Source organism: Betta splendens, chromosome 3, assembly GCF_900634795.4.
Source record: "Betta splendens chromosome 3, fBetSpl5.4, whole genome shotgun sequence".
Taxonomy (NCBI): Eukaryota; Metazoa; Chordata; class Actinopteri; order Anabantiformes; family Osphronemidae; genus Betta; species Betta splendens.
In genome coordinates this window covers 6,754,394-6,775,305 of record NC_040883.2, presented here as the reverse complement: position 1 = coordinate 6,775,305, position 20,912 = coordinate 6,754,394, and the positions used below count along the sequence as shown (strand labels likewise).

The 20,912-nt window shown below is 42.0% G+C and overlaps 3 protein-coding genes across 7 annotated transcripts in view; all 3 read right to left on the bottom strand.

The window, feature by feature from the left end:
• LOC114852506 (AT-rich interactive domain-containing protein 3B-like) overlaps positions 1-11,652 on the bottom strand; it is a 40,530-nt gene extending 28,878 nt beyond the window's left edge. The window contains exons 1-2 of one of the 4 annotated variants that reach the window (XM_055507285.1): positions 11,339-11,652; positions 9,785-10,417 (exon numbers count right to left, since the gene is read on the bottom strand). In XM_055507285.1, coding sequence (XP_055363260.1) covers positions 9,785-10,411 — 627 coding nt within the window. In that variant the 5' untranslated portion in view covers positions 10,412-10,417; positions 11,339-11,652. The other 3 variants (XM_029144966.3, XM_029144965.3, XM_029144967.3) reach the window with 3 other exon arrangements.
• A 730-nt stretch (positions 11,653-12,382) lies between these two features.
• Positions 12,383-17,277, bottom strand: fam219b (family with sequence similarity 219 member B). Of its 2 annotated transcripts, XR_005897487.2 has the most exons (7): positions 17,060-17,277; positions 16,522-16,630; positions 15,572-15,665; positions 15,400-15,477; positions 15,131-15,182; positions 14,270-14,610; positions 12,383-14,097 (listed from the first exon to the last, which is right to left on the bottom strand). XR_005897487.2 is itself a non-coding variant. In XM_029145168.3 (6 exons), the coding sequence occupies exons 1-6, from the start codon at positions 17,132-17,134 to the stop codon at positions 14,461-14,463; spliced, it is 558 nt and encodes a 185-aa protein (XP_029001001.1). In that variant the 5' UTR covers positions 17,135-17,277; the 3' UTR covers positions 12,383-14,460. The 2 variants fall into 2 exon arrangements, 1 of the variants encoding a protein (XP_029001001.1); XM_029145168.3 differs by having other exon boundaries at positions 12,383-14,610.
• A 301-nt stretch (positions 17,278-17,578) lies between these two features.
• LOC114852099 (cytochrome c oxidase subunit 5A, mitochondrial-like) lies at positions 17,579-20,083 on the bottom strand. Its single transcript, XM_029144196.3, has 5 exons — positions 19,922-20,083; positions 18,373-18,489; positions 18,171-18,292; positions 17,859-17,981; positions 17,579-17,710 (listed from the first exon to the last, which is right to left on the bottom strand). The coding sequence occupies exons 1-4, from the start codon at positions 19,992-19,994 to the stop codon at positions 17,868-17,870; spliced, it is 426 nt and encodes a 141-aa protein (XP_029000029.1). The 5' UTR covers positions 19,995-20,083; the 3' UTR covers positions 17,579-17,710; positions 17,859-17,867.
• Positions 20,084-20,912: the final 829 nt, after the last annotated feature.

Sequence of the window (20,912 nt, the reverse complement as noted above, 5' to 3'; positions counted from 1 at the left end):
CATTGTTGTTCGGGTCCAACTACAAAACTCAATTAAAAGCTACTTTATAAACAGAGTTACAGTCGAAAGCTCCACCCCCCATGTACTGATTCCTACAGTATGCATGAGTAGATTAGAGGAGTTGTTGGAGCTGTAGGGAAGGTGACAGAGAATGAAGCAAACAGGCTGAAGGCAAAACAATAGTAGCAAAACTTTGAAATGCACACGTGACGTGTCAATAAGTGAGCAGACACTAACACTGCACATTTATCCTACAGTAGGTGCTAAAACTTGAGATTATAAAAAAGTTACTTAATAGTTCCTCATTTCCAGATATATTTATTTATACTCATTTTAAATTATTTATTTGAACTGGGTTTTCAAAAAAACAGACATACTGACCCCCAGATGCATTAGCTTTTGTTCCATGTGTTATCAGTCATTTATTCACTGTTGGCGCCACCTTTTTTCAACACCATTATCTAACCAACCATCAAGCCCTGTGCTGAAAGCATGGAGCTTCCTCAGGTTTTCTAATCACATTTATTCCGAGCAGGAAAACCCAAGATATCTTTGTTTGACCAGATGGCTGGCTAATCATGGCCGGCTCCACTGGGGGTTGGGGCTTCCCAAATCTGCCACAAACATTACTGAACAATGTACCACATATATAGTGGTGTCGGTTGGAAAATAGCATTATGATCTCACATATACAGGTTTAAACATTAAGAATGGCAATAAATACCTGCTTAAGACAAACACTGGCGATTGATGTCGTCAAATGAGCAAAGCACAAATTTTTGATGGTATTTACGAGTTTTACAAACCTCCATTTGCTGCATACTGCTGCTAACAATTTAAAGTTCCGTGACACTTTTTAATCATTTACTTATGTGACTTTTGAAATTACTGACAGCAGCTGACATTGCTCTAGTACTATTCAAGCTGTAATTGTCTATTAACTCAATCAGCTACGACTCAAATGCTTTTTATTTCAAATAATGTGATTAAGGTGATTCGACACAAATCTAGTTTAATAAAAGTTGTGAATTCAACAATATAAACATTAACTGCAAATATGATTGTGAAGGCAGATGATCCTGTTATATTTTTGTCAATGTTGTACTTTTATAAAGCTGAAGACAAACCATCATATCTGGAATGTATCAATATTTTACACAACATACTTATTCTGTCAAATAACCTGTGTAAATGAATCACCATTACAAACAGGACTTTGCTCCGGCCAGTGGGAATTCGTGTTTGCCCCCTATATATGTGCCTGTGTGAGCGCTCTAGCACAATATTCAGGATTACTAGAAAACGGCTTTGACACCACTACTTCTGGTTTCCTATGATGACGGTGATTCAGGAAGTGAGCAGCTTAGGGGTGTACAACCCCAAACGTAGAGTGTAAATGTTGGAAGCTGAGAACACAGCTTTCAGTGTAACGTGACGTTTCCTGGGCAGCAGCCAAGAGCTTTCGTTTTTTTTCATCCTTCCTCCACTGCTGTTGGCCTGCTCCTACAATCACATGATTAAGCTCAGCTTGTGGTTAAAGACTTGGCAGACAAATAGCCTAGCCACATGCTACTGTAAATTACAAGGGATTTTGGCAGGTTGTGAAATGATTGTGCTGACTGAAAAGCAGGAAGGTTTGTGCAGAAGAGAAAAAAAAAATCCCTGTGCACCTCTTTTTCCTGTGCATGGCTTCGTGCCAGGTCCCAGCCAGCTGCTGTGTTTACCCAAGGGCCTTGACACAGTGGCCCAGTTACACCTACAAGCCCCTGACACCGGCCTGGCACACATCCAAAGCAGTGGCAGAAGGTAGCCAAGAAAGCCACTAACAATAGATATGTTCCACGCGTTGTACAAAGAGCAACGCGGAGGCCACAACCTAAAAAGACCAGAGCTTCTCTGTGCAACAGTTGCAGGGGGTTGCAGCACGGGTTGCATAAGGTGGTGGCTGCAACAAATGCTTAGAAATGTTACGCGACAGTGGATCATGTTACCTCATAGCAAATCAACCTTCTAGTTTTAAAATATCTAGCCAAATATTAGCCCTATGACCACATTACTGACAAATCTAAAAATACTGCCCACAGGTTAAGAAATTTTTTAAGTTTACCCAATGTCATAGGACCTGACACTACTGGTCTGCAGCTGACAAGTGTTGGTGGATGTGTTTGTTTAATTTGGCTATTCCTTCTATTTTGCTTTCATTTGAGAGCAGGTGTTGAGATACGCTGACTGGGAGCAGTTATAAAAGACAAATGGAGCCAGCAATAGTGTGGGGAGGAGGGCTTGTGGTTTCACTACTACAGTAACTGATCAGATTACAGCAGGCATCAGTAGCTCCGTTTCCATTAGAATCAAGGAGTTAAACCTCCAGGGTCGATTTGGGGAAAAAAAGTGTGACAACTCTAATGGTCAAGTTCCATTTGCATTTAAATGCGGTAATGCCTCTCAATTAAATAGAAAAAAAGGGCATTTGCACGACGATAATGCAAGAGCAATTACTTCAGCTGTAAGGTTGTGTTCAGACAGACTTTCACTGCATGGAAGGAAAAAAAAACAACACATTTGCACAGTCGGAAGTGTGGGAATCTAAATGAGGTGAGAGGGTGGGGGGGATCGTCAGAAACGACAGCCTCATATGGCAAAAATTGCAGACTGTAGTTCAACACATTATAAAATTCGAGGAGGTGGTCTCGGCCAATAACGTTGACGCAAACGCATATTCCTGGTGGGTTACTTTCTGATGCGATTGTTGGTTTCTGCCGTTTACAAGGCAGGAACACTTGTGGCACTAAAGTCGTGTCTGTAAGAATTAGAAATAATGACTTCTTAAAACACAACCATCTATTCCTTCAACTGGACTATTTAGATCGTATTTCATTGTCTCGCCAGTACATGAAACGACTCGCCCCGCCTATGAAGCCCTTTGTGCTGTTTTTAATCCAGGGCAAATGTCTGTGTGAATACAGCCTAGGGCTGACACCTTTCATACAAAAGGCAAAAAAACCTTGTGCTCTGAACAGATACACGTAGCAAAGAAAAAGCAGGGAGGAGTACCACACAGTACTCGAGTAGCAATGAAGACAATGCAGTTTTTCAAGGAACTAGAAGACGAAAAGGGGAATCTGAAACAGAGCTTGGGGCAAGACAAATAGATTGACAGGTACTGATAATAAAACCCTATGCTTCAATATCTTTATATAAAAAGGTACAGTAGAGTGAGAAATGGCAAAAGCCCAAATCTATGTTAGAATTTCATCCGTGTTCTAAAAATGAGGGAACGTTTTAATCTGATGTCTAGAAGATATTACATTAAAAAGATCTATTTAAAATTAGAAGATCTTTTAAACTGTATTTAGTTGAAATGACAATGGTCTTTTGTGATTTTGTGAAGAAATTCTTCAAGTATAATGTTTCTGTGGTTTATATTTCACAAACATCGATGATGTGGGGTGAAAATGTAAACCATTCCTCACTTTGATGAGGAACACCACAGCATCCCCTCAGGGAGGTAGCCCCACACATCTAGTAGTGAAGAACACAACACAATCCGAATCCTGTAGTTTCTGTGCCCACAATCATCATGACAGACCAGAGAATGTAACTTAGTACTGTTTGTCCTGGCCACGATGTGAAGGGAGCAGATACACTTCAAGAAGCCCCCTCCTGACAACAGATGTCCCATTTGGGACCTAGACAAATAAAAAGAGTGTCTCTGCCTGCACCAGTGAGAACTCCTGTTTAGCTCCTCCCCTTCATGCACTTAGGCTTTTTTCTTTTACAGCCCCTGCAATATAGGGTGAAATGAAAGATCACCAATCAGGGTCCCCACCATAACATGGACACGCACCCATCTACACCCATCACTGCCCCCCCCCTCCCCTCCGTCTCTTGTTGGGAGCCCCAGTGGGAATGTTCACGTTTGAAGAGTTAACTCTTTAATTCCGTCTGGAATGTTTCCTCTGGGTGGGGCAATGTACTGTGTTGAGCCAGACCACTAACCCCTATTCCACACCATCCACCCCGCCTCCCCCCTTCATCTCTCTACTAAATTCAATACCTCTATTTCTGGGTAAGGGGAATCTTCCACACTTGGCTGTTAAAGGCAGGTCAGCACAAAATGAACCCTGCAGTATTACAGGATGAATACATCTTAAAAAATGATCCAATGAAATGCTAAACTTTAATTTTGATGATAAATATTTCCTTTATACAGTAGATTTTGTTTTATTAAAAAAAACCCTGAAAAGCACTGGTAAAATCCCAGTTTAACATGATTAGGCTGCCTGAGCCAAAAGGTTTATATTAGCCTGTTGCTGAAAATATCAGCTTAGTGGAGATGGAAAGTAGCAAAAATGTGCAAGTTTTAAAATGAATATCTCAGTGTGGTGTTCACATTATGAGCTTGGCAGCCTAGAGGAATATTGTGATGATGAATTTGACAGCCTGAAGATGTTTGACTTAACTTTCCACTAACACTTGATGTAATGTAACGTAAATACATTGAATCTTTCCTATATTGACACTAATATAAACGAGAACAGCAAAATGTAATTATGACTAATTGTGACGTTATACATCCATACAATTATATTAGGCATAGAGTAACAAATGTACTTTGCTTTAATAGCACTGCTTGGCTTAACTTTAGCTATGAGCCTTTTGAAATGCAAAGATTCAAAGATAAAGCTAAACACTCCATAAATGAAGAGTTAAACATTACATCTCACCTTGTTAAAAACATGAACTACATTTAAAAATGCTTTACAGTCAATAGGAACAACTAAAAACTAAATCGTACAAACCTCTTATTATACAACAACAAAGTGCTTTTGTCTCCTCATGACATTTTAATTTGCATAACAACACATCACATTCACTAAGATATTGTTCTGCTTGTGTGCAACAGAAAAAGGGGAACAGAGAAAGAAAAGGCAGGTCAAATGTTAAGTCAGATTTGCACCTTATTTGGTCATTGAGCCATAGAGACATTTATATAAAGGAATTGATGGGAAACATCGAAAAGCCCAATATTTTTTGTAAGTAATCAAGGAATTCAAAGAATTTATATTGATCCATTTAGATTATAATTGATCACTTCTTGGCCACATTTATGATGACTAGATTAAAATCAAATCAGAACATTTTAAAAAAAAATCCATGAATACTTAGAAAAAGCTGAATAGGCGAGTAAAACAAAAGAAATAATTTAATTAACACGCACCGATGCTGTCTGGATGTCCCACTCATCCTTTGCTGTAGCGTGTTTCAATATACTGTAATGACTTAACCAATGTATTTATACAGCTGTTATAGGAATGCACTGTTGTCTGTGGCAAGAGCTACAGTTACTGTTAAGAGCTTCGATTCCCTGCGCAACAAACCTCTGCTTCCTTCATTTTTCCTCATTGAATGAGCTCCATTTGTCGCACTAATAGGGGTCAGACTGTAATTCCAGTCTAATTACATCAACGTAACAGGAAGTCCAGCAAATAGAATAAGACAAGTACGCCATTTAAAATCAACTGACTTGTGGCAAGTGAGGCACTAATGTAACATCCGAAAGCAGAAACCAGGTCACAGTGGGGTTCGCAGCATGTGCACCACGCACTGCATCAGAGCGGGGAGATACGGCGATACTGTAGTACACTTCACACGTCCAGTGGCCTTCCCAACAGCAGGGTAGCGGTGGGCTGATGTTACAGGGTGCATTTGTTTCACTGTCAAGCTAAAGAATGCGAGTCCATCTGCTAAAGCCAATATCCTCTTCATTTATCATAAATGAACAATAAACGAGGCCGAGCGTTCCTGCCTCTAAAAGCTCACACGCGGCCTATCGATCTCGGTGCTGTAACCGTGCAGCTCCTCGCTTCCTGGCTGATGTGTTGCTGGGATGACAGCTAAATTATGCAACAGCGGTGGCTCAACGCACATGCTTCAGCCCACTGCTGCCTGAGCAAAACAAGCGGGCGCAACGGTGGCAAGTGAAGACAGGCATCAACTCCAAGAGCTGCTCAATTAGCTGAAAGCTAGATGTAAACCAGTGTCTTGTAGTGGCCACCAACTTTTCTGTACCTGCTGTAGCGGTTGGCAAAGAACACTTCTGCCTCCTTTTTTACCTTCTTACTGTGCTGAGTTAATTGTGCACCTCAGTTGCAATATATCAAAATGCCACCAGGACCTGATAGAAATGCCTGGTCAGCACCGTGAAGTACTTTCTGTTCTGAAGGTCTGCCATCACTCACACCCTTCCACAGCAATAATGTACACATGCTCCGCTCACAGCCTCCATTTTGTTTTATTTGTCAAAGGGCCGAGCGGCGCAGGAACAAAAACTATGTCCACATATGGACTTTTGAACAAGAGCCACAACGGTCACACATTACTAGTAAACCCCAGAACATCCCTCAGCGGCAGCGGCCAGCTGACCGAAGCAATATCATGTGATTCAATCATCTGCATGCAAGATTAAAACTGGATTCAAGGTGGAGGACGTCTTTTATGTCTGATACGTGTGTGTGTGTGTGTGTGTGTGTGTGTGTCCAGTGGGAGATGGGAGGGTAGTAAATACAGGGGTCACGCAGCTCCTTTCCTACAGAATGCTTGAGCAGGCTAGTTGCCCACCCCAGCTCTTCATCAGCGCCAGTGACGGCGTTGTCCATCGTCTTGTTTGACAATCATTTACCCTGCTGTTTAAGACAGAGCTGAGGTCACTACACATACTTCAGCAACATAAAAACACAAGCCAGCCATGTCTGTCCGCCCCACTCTGACCTGCAGACCCTCACCACTTATATTGCCTTATCATTACAGGACACAACCTAGACAAATGGCTGCTGAAGGTGACAGAGTGCACTCAGGGTATATACTGTATGTTCCACCCACTCTCTATGAGGGATGAATCATCACTTTTAGTTGTTTAACAAGTTGGTGGGCATTATTATCATGGTTGTGTCACGGTTGGCTGCTCTACATGAGATCGAAGCTTACACCTTCCATTACGAAATCAACAGCATTGCTGTCCCTTTGCCCCAGTAGCCGCAGCATATACACACTGGGTAAAAGTCTTCAACCACTATGACTAGCTACATGAAATGTAAATGTTAATGTAAATGGCCTTCTGTACACTTCAGCGAGTGGTGGCACCTCCCCTTTGTCAAAGCTTTTAGGACACAATAAACATGCTTCCCCCATTATTAGAGTGGGTCAGTATTTGCAGCATCTGCCAGACTCGACTCTGGCCTCTGGAAGACAATGACATAAAAAAAAAAAAAAATGTTCCTTTGGCTCCACTGTCCCCCTCCCCCTACAGTGGTGCAACCTGAAACTGCCTGAAGAGATGAGCCGTCATTAAATACTGCAGAGCTGACATAATGACAGGAAAGATAAAAGGGAGGAAACAAAAAAGGCCAGACCAATTCTTGTCCCATAATGCCTCCCCCAACCCCCAGACTCAGCCCACCTCTCCTCATAAAAGACACCAGGCCTGACCGGCACTGGTCAGCTACAACTGTGCTACTGGGATCCACACACTATAACCTTAGTACATGTAGAAACTCATAATAGTCAACTGACCAAAACAGAACAGAATATTATAATACATAATAAAAAACAACACGTGCTTTAAGTGTAATAGAATGCGCTGCAGTTTCCTGTAGTACTGTGTTGTGTTACTAGGTGGTCACTGTTTAAAGAGATGGAGTTACATGTGTTTGCTGACCTTTTGTAAGAAGCTCACCGATAATAAAACAAAAGCATCTCTGAGTCACCCAAGGAGGAATTAAGTGTCACGGTGACAGCTGTGGCGGTGAACATTGCGGCATACAGTTGTTGTCTGGCAACTGTCCAGTTTAACTCGCAATTTGAGCCTCGGCTAACGCCGGCCAGGAGCTAAGTGAGCTGCGGCCCAGAGGGCCACGGTAGCTGCGGCGCTCACACTGGGGATGAGCAGTAATCCGTTTAAATGCGTTCTGAAAACAAGCAAAACGGAAAAAAAAAGGTCACGCACACCTGCTTCAAATTAACCGATGCTTTTAATATTTAGTTTAAGAGTTATTTATATTTTCTCATACTGACAGTTACACTGAGTGTAACTATCTTTAGTTTAAAAAGTCCACAGACAAATGCGTCTTGTGCCGCTGCACTTATTTTAGTTTCACTGAACACACAAGTCCCTCCTACCAAAGATAAGATATGCAGAATCTTATATAAAACCAGTAAAACAAGTGTCCAAAGTGGGGGAACTGGGGGAACCTGTTTCAATCATCATTTACCGTTGAACACTACAGCTCGTCTGATAAAGGAAAACATGTTCAGAGCTTATTGTAATGCTTAGACACGTCCAGAATGCTGGTCTGAGCTAATGTATATACTCCAAGCCTGCCTGAAGGCTGCGTAGTGGTGTCTGCTGCGTTTAGGGTCAGACTAGTTTGAATTTCAAAAGAACTCTAAATGATTCTGATTACGAAAATCTGTGATCATGTAATATGTTTTTTTCAAAATCAGTAACTCTTAAATACAGTAATTTTTATTTTGTAACAAACATAGATGCTGCCAATACTTAACAGTACGGTAGTTCATAAGTTAACCAGTAACAGGTTATTGATCATCATTGTAGATTGATACTGTGAAAGAAAACCACTTAAAACTAAATCCAAGCCTCATATCTGTGGGTCGGCTCCCTGTTGGAGCACAATCTCTATGATAAAACCACATCTGCAGCTGCTCCTGGTCCCACATTTTTAACACTGCTCCCTCCACAGTACACGTCCACGCTCCACTACCAAGTTTGGAAGTGTGGTCAGCGGAAGCACCGCGCCGGCCGTGAATGAAGCGCCGCGGCCCGTCCTCATCAGGCACAGATACGTCCTCTCGACGCTGCCCGCTCTTGTGCAAGACGAGCTTTTTATATCACCCACAGCACACGCCGCTGAGCCGCCCTTAACCTGCCATGTCCCAAGATATGATGCTAACCCACACGCAGGTCGGCTGGGATCCCGCTTGGCATTCCAGCCGCCTGTCAGGGTGCGCTGAGGCAATATTTACGCTCAACAGAAAGTGCACTTGGCACACGGCCGAAGCTCCGGCAGCGCGGGTCGGGCGGGGAGCGCCTGCTCGCTACTGTGCGCTGCGTCCACCCCTTCCCGCCCATCCAAAGTCTTTGCGGTGACCCGGTCAACCACCCGCGGCTTCGCAGCACCGGCAGCAGCCGAGCCTCCGCTACCTGGACCGGAGCCAAACCAGAGCCGACGCAAAGTGCCAAGAGGGACACGGGAGGAGAGAGAAAGAGGAACACACACACACACACAAACACACACACACACACACACACACACACACACACACACACACACACACACACACACACACACACACCAAGAGCTTGAGGGGGTTGGGGGGGGTGCAGTGAGAGTTAACACACTGCGCCTTAGCCTGGCTCTCTGCCAGGAGTCAAGTAGGACAATTTTTAGCCACAAAAGCCAATTGGCGGTCAGCCCTCCACAGAGATTTTAAGCGTCTCATGAAGACTCTGCCGGCGTTGTTTGTCCTACAGTGACGATTAGGCAAGGGGCTGGACTGTGAAACCAAAACAGTGAAATGGAGAGCAATGACCAGTCTGTACAGCTCTTTAATAAACTCACAAAATGATCGGGAAGATGAAGCGAAACGTATTAGTAAAGGCTGCAAAAGCATCGCAGATGAAGAAATCCTAGTTCGGTGGCAACGGACTCAAGATGGCGTTTTGAAGAATTCTCTGGGGTGAAAGTGATGCATTTGAGGCACTAACCTGTCTGAAGTGATCGTCGAAGCCCCACTCGGCCTGTCCGTTGGGAGAGGTCGCCGAGTGAGGCCCCGCCGGGGACAGGCCCTCGTCGGACTCCTGCTTCACCCTGATCGGCGGCGACGCGGCGCTCTGGGGGGCCGAGGCGGCGTAGCTGACGAAGGGGCGGGCCTGGATGTGGGGGGCGCCGTGCTGCAGGGCGAACGTCTGCTTGCGCAGGTACTCCAGCCCGCTGGCGCTGCCCTCGTCGTCGTCGCTGCCCTCGTCCCCCTCCATCATCTCGTTGTCGTCCTCCTCGTCCCCGGAGTCCCGGCCCCGGTCGTTGTCGTCCTCCCGCTCCGAGTCCACGCTGCTCTGGTTGGAGACGCGGGGGGGCAGCGCGCCGCCGGGCATGCCCCCGGCCAGGCCCTTCCCCATGAAGCTGGCGCCGGAGGCCCGGGCGGCCGCTAGGATGGCCTGCTGTGCGGCCACCTGCTGGGCGTACAGGATGTGGGCCTCCCTCAGCTTCCGCTCCTTGCGCTCCATCTCCAGTCGGGCCTGCTGCTGGCGCTGGAGCTGCTCCATCACCGCCTCCAGCTTCATCCCCCCCGTGGAGGTGCTCTGAGGAAAGGCCACACCGGGCTCTTGAGACATGCTGGGCTGTAGGAGGAAGAGGAGTCAGGATGAAATCCCACCTTATCTCAATGTGTGGGACTGATTTACACACGCGCGCGCGCGCGCGCGCGCACGCGCACACACACACACACACACACACACACACACACACACACACACTAATTTGTAAGCTAATATGTGAAGGAGCCCTGCTACTGATTGAAAAAAATTAATATATCGATTAATAAATAGAAGAAAATTGTTGAAAATACTAATAATGTGTGGGAGTACAAACAATGCAGCAGCTTGTAGGTATTGCAACAAGGCTAATTACAAAACAGCCTGCCAACGTCATGCACTACGACGAGAAAACGTTTTACAAGCGTAGTCAACAAATCAGGGGCTGAATTCAGCAGCGTCGCGTTCGGCTCCAGCGGAAAACTCAGCGCCGGCGCCGTGAACTCACCTCCGCCGTCAGCGGCCGAGCGACGACGTCAGTTGCGCTCGGGCACTAAATGAAAAGCACCGTATCCTCCGAGGCGCCGTCAAGCACGCGAACACCCGCACCGGCAACAACTTACTGTGGCTTTCATATTCACGCAATGCGGTTTTTTTTCCCCCAGAGACGAAAGGCGGTAAAGCTCCGGGCACGAAAAAAAAGTAGCTACGCTTAAATATGTTCTCCTTTACTTCCCGAGAAATCAAACGTCAAACCGCTTCACTCTTCCCAGCGAGGCGCACGCGGACGAGCGGCGCCTCTTTTAGCTCGTTGACGCGCGAGGCAGGAGGGCAGGAGCACAACTCACCATTTGTGCCTTACTGCTGCCTGAGTTGTCCACCATCCCTGCTTCCTCGGCTTTATCCTGCTCCTATGCTCGTTTCTGGCACCCGTTCAAACACTTGTAAACACACACGCGCGCGCGCGCGCGCATGGAGCGAGCGGAGGGGGGGGGGGGGGTGAAATACCGTGCGTGCACCTCAGATTGCGACTGATCCGTGGAGCGAAGGGCGCTACGAGCTGCAGGCTTCTGGGCGACCTCTCCGAACGTGACCGCGGCTCTTCCTTCCGTTGCCCGGTGATTTGCCGTTGATTTTCGCGTTCAATACAAAAGGACGCCGACTGGAAAATGGCCAGATCTCATATCTCGGAAAGCGCTGAGGTAACTCCCTGCACTCGGGTTTTTTTTTCCTCCCCTTCAATTGACACCCCCTGCGTGGCGCACGACTGCACTAGTCCCGCCCCGCGACAGCAACAAGTCTCACGGCCTTTTCGGCTTCGTGACTCTCTTATCTAGTAGTTTTACACGAAGTGTATTCATTATTTGTATATGTATATGTTTATTTATCCGTGTATTAGCTCATTAAAAACTCTTAAATGTCTTAATCGTTTACGCCCGTTTATGTAATTACGCGGACGTCATTTGGTCCTGATTTACAAAAGCCAATGCGTATTTATTAAATGGCATTAAATACATTTATCAGTGCATTTTTGAATCTCTGCTTATGCACAGAAACGCAAAGCTAAATGTTTCTAAGCAAAATTGCCTCGATTGTCCCTTTCGTCTGGACTCACTACATGACGCCTTCAGAGCCACCTATGCTAACACATGCAACACATTTGTTTCTCATGGGCGGTATATGTTCAAGAATATGAGCTGTGATGGTGACATAAAGAAAACAAATGCAAAAGTGCAAATATGTGCGTCAGTGTCAACGCAACTGCTCGTAAGTGGCCTGCTGCAAAATGACCAATGACCAGTTTACAGTCACATTTTATAAAGGAACCCTAACATGAAAGCGTCATATAACATTTTATTAATACACATTTATTGATATGTGTAAACGATCCTAATTAAAAAAAAAATCTTTGCATTCTACAATAACAATCTTACTTTAATTCATCACAGCTCCACACCGCCCCCTTGTGGCCACAACTAAACTGTTCAGAATGCTATGGGGTTTGTACCTCTGCTCCAAGCATTCCAGAAAAAAACGACTTGCGATAATAACACAACATAAAATAAAATTTAATTATGTTAAATAATTATTACAATAAAATAAAAACAGACAGCATTCGCCATCACAAAATAATGTCAGTTCTGCATGTTTATTTAGAATGCAATAACACTATATTGTCACAATGTTGTATAACAAGCAGATTGTCCCAATAGTTGCATAGTACAGGTGAGTAAAGTGTGCTTGCTACTGACCACGGGTGTTAAGTGCAATATTTATGTACATACATCATTGTGCAGTGACAATGCCAGGGTCGATACACTTTAAATTCAGCTGTCATAGGTCCCACTTGCATTAAGCAACTCACACGTAGTCTAACAGGAGAATCAGCTTTTATTCCTAAATCACCTTCAATACAACCATAGAGTGCTGGGAGGAGATAGTGTACATGCTCTTTTCACTGCAAAGTGTTAAATAAAAAACACTTTGGGAGTTTGTAATTGGATGCAAAAGTTCTAATCATGGTTTCCTTTCCTGCACAAAATCTCTCATCGGTCCTTATCTGCTTCATGGTGCTAAGGATGTACATTGAGATGTAACAGTGAGGACTGCAGGTGGGTAAAACAGCAGATATCCAAACTTGAATCCTGTCCAGTTGGGTAAGTTGACAAATATGTAAAAAAAAAACCACATGCTCAAGAAGTGATCAATATGACTTTCTCCGGCAATGAACATCTTTTGTTAAAATGTAAAAATGAACTACAACCAGGCAAACAACTTGAACAGTGAGTAAACAGAAAATTAAAGCTATTTTCAGCACATCAGAGTGTCCACTGTGTAAAAAACACAATCAGAAATTAAACACAGAAAAATATTAATATTTGAAATGTTTAAATATGCTTCTACGGCTCACAACTCTACTAAACAATCATCGATCTAAACATCTCAATTTTAACGTGAATTTGGTTTACTGTTTTTTCCATCCTACTGGAAAATGTTTAGTGTTCCCAGCAAATGTATACAAATTAAATTAATAAAACTCCATTTGCTGTCAACACACATATCAAAAGGTAGCGTGCACTTTTAAATACTTATACCATATAGCTAGATAAGCTCATAATCCAAAAGGCTACAAATGGCAAAACATTTATAAATACGTATTGAATTGTTATATTTTGTTGTTTAAAGAATTCAAATAAAAAATGCAATCTCCACATACTGTAAATAGGTGCCTTAAGATGAGAAAACTACATATGTTCGTTTGTAATGTAGGTCGCTTTTACAATTAGATTGTAAAATCCAGTCTTATCAAATGTTGCTGGTTCTATTAAAGAAGTACTCCAGTAACACTTCTACATATATTCTGTCATAGTTATGTAACATTTCACGTAGGTAACTGTAGGTCTGAGTAGTAACAGTGGATCAGTAACTGAAGATTTTTCATTCTGCTAAGGACAAGTGAGTCCCAAAGTGTTTTGTTTTGTTCCAACTATTTCTTTTAAGTTCTAATTAATGTCAGAGCTGATATTTCTGTTGAAATGTGCAGCATATACCTTAAGTTGTGGCCCTGTCATACTGTATTGAGAAGAAAAAATGGAGAATAAAACAAAAACAGACACTAATGTGATGAAGAGTGACTGGGGAATGTAAATCATCAAGTTAGGTTCCTTTGTGTAGAATTCAGTTAATTATTGGGAATATTAAATTGTCAAACATGAGTACACAATACACCATACCTGGTTCCATGTCATGCTTACTGGGCCGCTGACCTAGAGGTGAAAAACAGCAACCAGTTTTGAACCAGCAAGATTTTGAATGATGGGTTACTTTCTCATTCTACTTAAAGCCGTAGTGTAGTAGCATTTTGTTTTGTTCTATAAAAAGAAAAGTTACAAAAATAGGTCAAGCTTTGGGGTCACAGTGGATAAGGCTTGTTCTTACGTCTATCTGTATGTCCTTGCATGTGGAACAATCCCAGTACACGCCGTACTGGAACAAACTGGGGTTCCGCTTCAGAAAGTCCTCAGGCCGCACAGCTGTGCAGCTGGGTTATAAAGAAGGCGTCTGACACCACTGACTTGAGTCAGTGATGGGATCTGAGCCTATATGCAGTTTGAGTGAAAGCACTGGTATCATTGCAAGGAGCAGGATGGACCCTCAAAGCAGCAGCACACAGAGGAGCCCATGGCTTTGGGCGGAATCAGGTCCAGGTCCTCATCATCAGGGACCTCATCCAGACGGTAGCCATCCTGCAGCAGCTGCCTGCTCAGATCTGGATGGACCTGGAGAGAGACCCACACCACAGAGTAATGTAGTTAAACCTGGTAAACCTCTCAGGAAGCGAGGGAGGGGTTCCAAAAACTTGCCTGCTTAGTTATTCTGCGAGTACAATCTGACGGTCCAATTATGCTACAACCAAACCCTGAATCTTTAGTAAAAAGACGTACAAGCTAAACCACTGCATTGCAGCCCACTGCTCCAATTGGTTAATTGATTGGTTAAATGCAGAGGACCAATTTCGTTGTGACACTGGAACAAAAATATGATAACGACAAATAAAAGCTGTCTTCTTTCTTCTAAAGGGCTCAAAAAAGCAATCACAATTAATAGTACAAGTAACACAGAAAAAACATACAAAAACCTAAAAAAAAATATAAAGAACCTTAAAAAAGTGCTCAAGAGTACTGTTCATTTTGAAAGGATCCTTCTTACAAGTTTAATGTGTAAAGCATTTGCATAGTATTGAATATGAATGTTTGCACACCAAGTTCAGTAAGGTCATATTCTGCAAAGCTAGCTCACCTCCGCTGAAGAGTATCCAGAAGAATAATGTTCAAAATCGATCTCTTCATCACTGGAAATACAAGCAGGACACATTCAGTTAATCTGTTGTCAACACCATCAACCTGTCACTAGGAATTGTGTTCAGTGACACACAGGAAAACTGTAGAAGTCCACCAAGATTCTCAGATACATATTTATATGATGAAGTTATCTGGACACATACGCTTCTGAAAATTACACAATTAAAATGACCTATTAAAGACAGACCTGACCTGGTGTAAACTGACCTGTCTGAGTCCAGTGCAACTAAAGTGTCCTCAGCGTGCTGACTCAAAGCAGCATAGCCCTTGTTATACTTCACTGTCCTAAAAGGAAAACCACAAACAAATTTTCCTTCTTCTTAATGCTGACATCTCAAAAAGTAGCTTCCTCCTTCATTGTCATGTTTCCTCTCTTTACCTCTTAGCTCCTTGTTTGGGCTGATGCATCACTGGAGGTCCTGGTGAGAGCGCCTTCTTCTTCAGTGCTTTCCTCGCCATCTCCCTGTGCTTCTCTGCAAACAATGAGACATTATTTGAACCTGAGATAATAACATAATGGAATATTCATTCATGCTGACAGCTAATGCATTTTTTAGATTATTGAAATCTGCAAAGCTGAGGTATTTTTACGACCCATCTCATTTATTCATTTATAAAAAGACCTTAGCTTTGCAGATATCTATCTATCTATCTATCTATCTATCTATCTATCTATCTATCTATCTATCTATCTATCTATCTATCTATCTATCTATCTATCTATCTATCTATCTATCTATGCCCAATTATCCTCTGCCTAACCAAATATGCATATTTCAAATATTTACATTGTTTAGAAATCACACTAAAAAATTGTGCTCTACATATCTAGATCATACAGTTACTTCTACCACACATTTTCTCATTTACCTCCTAAATGGCAACATCCTCATATAAGGACATCACAGCTTGCACTCACATAAAATGAACTGTTAACTTTTAAGTAAAATGTTAACTCTGTTTGCAAGACAAAACCAACTAAGTGTAGGCTTCATAGTTTTGAGTGCATGTTTGAAATCTAAAGCAATTAAAAGTCAGTGAAACCAAGTCTGTGAAATAAGTCATGTTTTACCACCAAACTCAAACAACATGAAGCCTTGGAAGGATAGGGTAAATGAAAATTGAAAAGCTGTAAAGCTTTTCGTGAACAGCCTCATTCACACTACGGGCATTTGGTCTCAGTGACATGTGATTCAGGCTCTGCTTCCATTAAGTCATTTAGTGTTGTTAAGCTGAACTCACAAAAACAACATTTACGAGAGGCCCTACATGTACTGTAGTAACAACAACAATAACAACCTGTTTTTGGTCAATAGTTTTAATGCTTACGTAGTTTGAGGTGGATGGCCGGAGCTCTGGACATGATGTAAGGTCCTCTTTTCTCCACCGGCCTGATGCCCCCATCTCCCGTCTTAGGTCTTGTGCCACTACTGGGTCCCTGTTAATGTAGGGATGGAAGACATCTGTACCATCTGTTATGCTTACATGACAGCCGAGGAAAAGACGACAATATAACAACGTTTCTATGTCTGTCATAAAGATTCTCTAAATTAACTTCCTTGTGTTTCTTTCACAATCGTAACGACACAAATCGGTGTCAACAGTTTTGAAAATCGAAAACTTCTCCAAATGTCCCCAATTGTCTCTGGTTTACTGATAGAAAGCTAAACAATGTACGATGTCTCGCTTCATTCCATTTACAGTCAAACTCAATAAACACACACACACACAAAGCGACCAACCCTATATCAATAAATTTCCAAGAATGTGTCATTTAACAACTGACCAAACCTCAGGCTAAGCTAACTAGCCTCCCAGTTTCTATTTACAAACTAGCCTTAGCCGGACTAGCTTTATCTGAAATTACCGAAAAAACTTGTGACTCCGTTTGCGTTTCCAGCAGCGTGTCTTTCTCCGGCTCCTCTATGATATCGTTCATCATCTTGGCGATAGTTGTCACAAATTATTCCACATCATAGCCATGATGACAACCCTTCCACCCGTGAGGGATTTGGCTGTATTATTCGCCAGCTGGTAGGTACTTTTGTTAGCCAGCTATGCTATCAGTAAGTGACAGGTTTACTTCCGGGCAAAGATTTCAAAATAAAGCCCCGCGTCACTTGTATAAACCAACCTATTTTTAAACTACGTTTATCACATATAGTTCGTGTAAAAATTAAAATGACATTTTAAAAAATCCTCTATTATATAATGACTGAAAATGATAATTTCATTGTCAAAAATGGCAATGCAAATTGTATCATACCACAATAGACTTTTTTTATATTTGTTAACAGACAAGCTTATGAAATTTTAGATTTAGTCTTGATAAGAGTTGGATAATGCAATATAACGTTTTGCATCAGTTTTAAAAGAAACATACACATTGTTCAAATATTGATTTATTTATTAAGTCCACCATTTTGTACACACCAGGACAGCATGGATTTAATCAACAATATAGACATTTCTGACAGCAGAGAATCAGGAGAGCTCATGTTGTTTTACATCAACTGACCTGAGGACAAAGAGAATATTTTAAGAGATATTTTAAACTGCATGTAGGTAGTATAACATGTGAAACATGATCTACTCTACATTAAAAAAGCAGACCAACAAAAAAACACAAATAACCATCACCTATAGTGATGATATATCAGTTTCACCTTGATTGTCTATAACTTGTCAAGGCCCAGCTCTTCTGGTGTTGGGATGCCAAGTTCTGACAAGGTGGGCGTCAGTTCTTGAATCACGTAGGGATAGATTTCTTTATAGGGGCCTGCTTTTTCCTGCAGAATAGAAAAATGTCACGTAAGAGCATTTTTGCCCAGATGGCAATATGTAAAATAATTAAGGAATAGTTTGTGATTACACTTCACTTATTGTTTGGTAATTCGCTTTAAATGCAGGTTCCGAATCTGCTAAAAGTTTAACCTTACATTACATGCTAATAGACATATAAAAGGGTTCAGACCCACCTTGACAGCCTCAAGAATGCGAATGGCACTCGCCAGGTCATTCAGTCTGCGACATGCTCGAAGTGCTGAATCTACGACCTTGGGCTCAGGTACCAGGTCATACTCCATTAGAGTGTTCATTCCTTTGAATCAAATTTATAGTCAGAATCCCATTACATTCCATCAAAAATAATTAACTGTAATCAATTGAAAATACAATCACCCTTTCTCAGCTCCCAGGCATCAATGTCAGGCCTGCTGAAGTACGTAACCCAACGGGCATCAAACTCCTCATCTGTCTCCACCTTTCCATGAGAGTAGCATCTGGAGGCCAATGGAGCTAAAAACACAATATATTATATCAAAATATTTATACAACACACTTTGTTTAAATTATTTATATTGCCTTATTTGTTCTGATGTTTACCGTATTTAATTTTTAATATGAATTTCACTTTAATCATTACTGTAGTACATGAATTTCCAACCATTTGTGATCAGTAAATTGCTACTTTACTACACGGTTTAAACTGGTAAAGTGATTCGTTTAAAAAAAAAGAAGAAGAACTATAATCGACAACAATAACTTTGATAATTACAGTCCAGTCAACATGTAAAACAATACAAACATTGTATGCCTGTTTAAGAAAATGGAAATGAGGTGGTTTAACAGGGCTTTATTTAGTTACCATAGTGCCATTTAAAAACACCAGTCTATATGGAATAATTCCTCATTCCATGATCAGACAAAATGAGACAACGCCTGTATCAAATACAGAACAAGTGCATCTCTGTGAGCACAAAGTGAAACAAAAACGTAACTAATCAGGTCGAGCAACAACGCTAAAGGTCATACGTGTTCTTTATCTAACTGATTGTCTCAAGCTGCCAGTTTTAAATGTGTCTTTTTATTTCAATAATTCCTGGGGGAAATTGCTTTTTGATTTTACAATCATTTTCAAATCCCAAGTAAATGGGGAAAAAACTAATTGGAAAGTAAAACAACTTTGCCATTCATTTAAAAGCATACATGTATCACAAGTCTATGAACGTGATTTAATGAGTCCGATTTCATTTTTATTAAGCTCGTTAAGTGATTAAAAGTCAAAGCATTTAAATAATACCAAAAATCTGAAATAACACAGTACCCTAATGCAAATAGTAATGGGACTAACAAAATAGATAAGTTAATCTCTTTATTAAATGTAATTCGAAATAAATTGTTGTTGGTGTAATTTGTTAAATACTATATTTTTAAAATGACAACACCAGGATCCTGGAGCCTGTGCTGCACAGACACCCACATGCATAACAAGCGACTCCACAATCAAAGCAATTCCGGACTGTATGAACGCAAGGAAACAGGTCACACAAAAAGCAATTACTTAAAAAACAATAGCAGCTTGTATGACGTCTACAATTATGATATTGATTAATTTTAGACATAACTGTCGAAATCAGCTGCGTCTAAACTGCGGCGAATGACTCTCTCCAACTAAGGACGGTCATCACAAGGTCGTGACTTTTACGTAAAAATGTATTTCGCGCCTCACAATTTAAATACGCTACAACGTGTGCAGACGAAGAAAATGTTTATTTACGCCAATAAAGACACGTAACGTTGCTCATAGAAACAATTCAGTCACCCTACATTATGCTAGCTATAACAGCAGTAGTTAAGCTAAGCTAAGCAGCTCGCCGGGTTAGCTTATTGTAGCCCCTCGCTGTCACACAGGATGTGAAAGTGACGGTACGTGTAAAGACAGGCCAACCTGAGTAGCAGGGTCGGGACAGAGCAACACTCCTGGCTCCTATGGATGACAGTCGGAACACGGCTCGGAACATGGTACCGCTGAGGTGCTAGGTTAACCGTCCTGTACTAAAGAGGGAGCCTGGACGGACACGAGCGTACGCGATGTGCGTCACGTGACTGACGGAGACAGCCGAACGTTTACGTTGAACGCGTGCTATTTATTTAATATGTCTGGATACTTTTTCTTGATCAACTACCGGAAAACAAATGAATACAGTTATGAGTGATGTTCTACTGAACATCTATGCAGTTGGTGGATGGCGTTTGCATAGTTCGAAACGATTGGGTCTGTTTGCATACATTTCAGAAATTACCTGCCGACATTATTATTGTCGTTATTATTAAAACTCAATTCCCACCCATTAAATTTGATCCCAGGCTGTATATTGTTCCTTGTAATGAGTGGAGAAAATCTCTTGTGAAATTGGTGGTGTGAAAATAGAACCACATTGAACACCAACAGAGGGAGCTGTTGATTAAAATATTAAGCCTTCAGCGAGCAGGTTGCTTTGATTCACTGGTAAATAAATACATTTCTATAAGGAACTACAGGTGAGGACCAGAGAAACTCACACATCTATTCCAAAGCACTGCATTGTCATTTCAGGAGGACATTTCGTATGTTACACAGAATAAATAACCACACACTTATTTAAATAATGGTATTAAAACCAACGGTAATACTAACATTCTTTATTTTATTCTGTGTAACTATATCCAACTGTGGCAGTAGCAATGTACTGTAATGGATGTGATACGGTACGGAGGATTAGCCTGTTGTGTGTATCTGTTGTTGATTCAAGAGTGTGTGTTCTTAGTGACGTGATAAACTCTAATCCGCCCAAAGCCCAGGGCACCACAGTAGATGTCCATTAGTGTAATGTGCTGCTGCACTTCTTCCCTCCTCTGCCTCTCAATGTTTGTTTCTTTTGAGGCCTGCCTTGTATGTT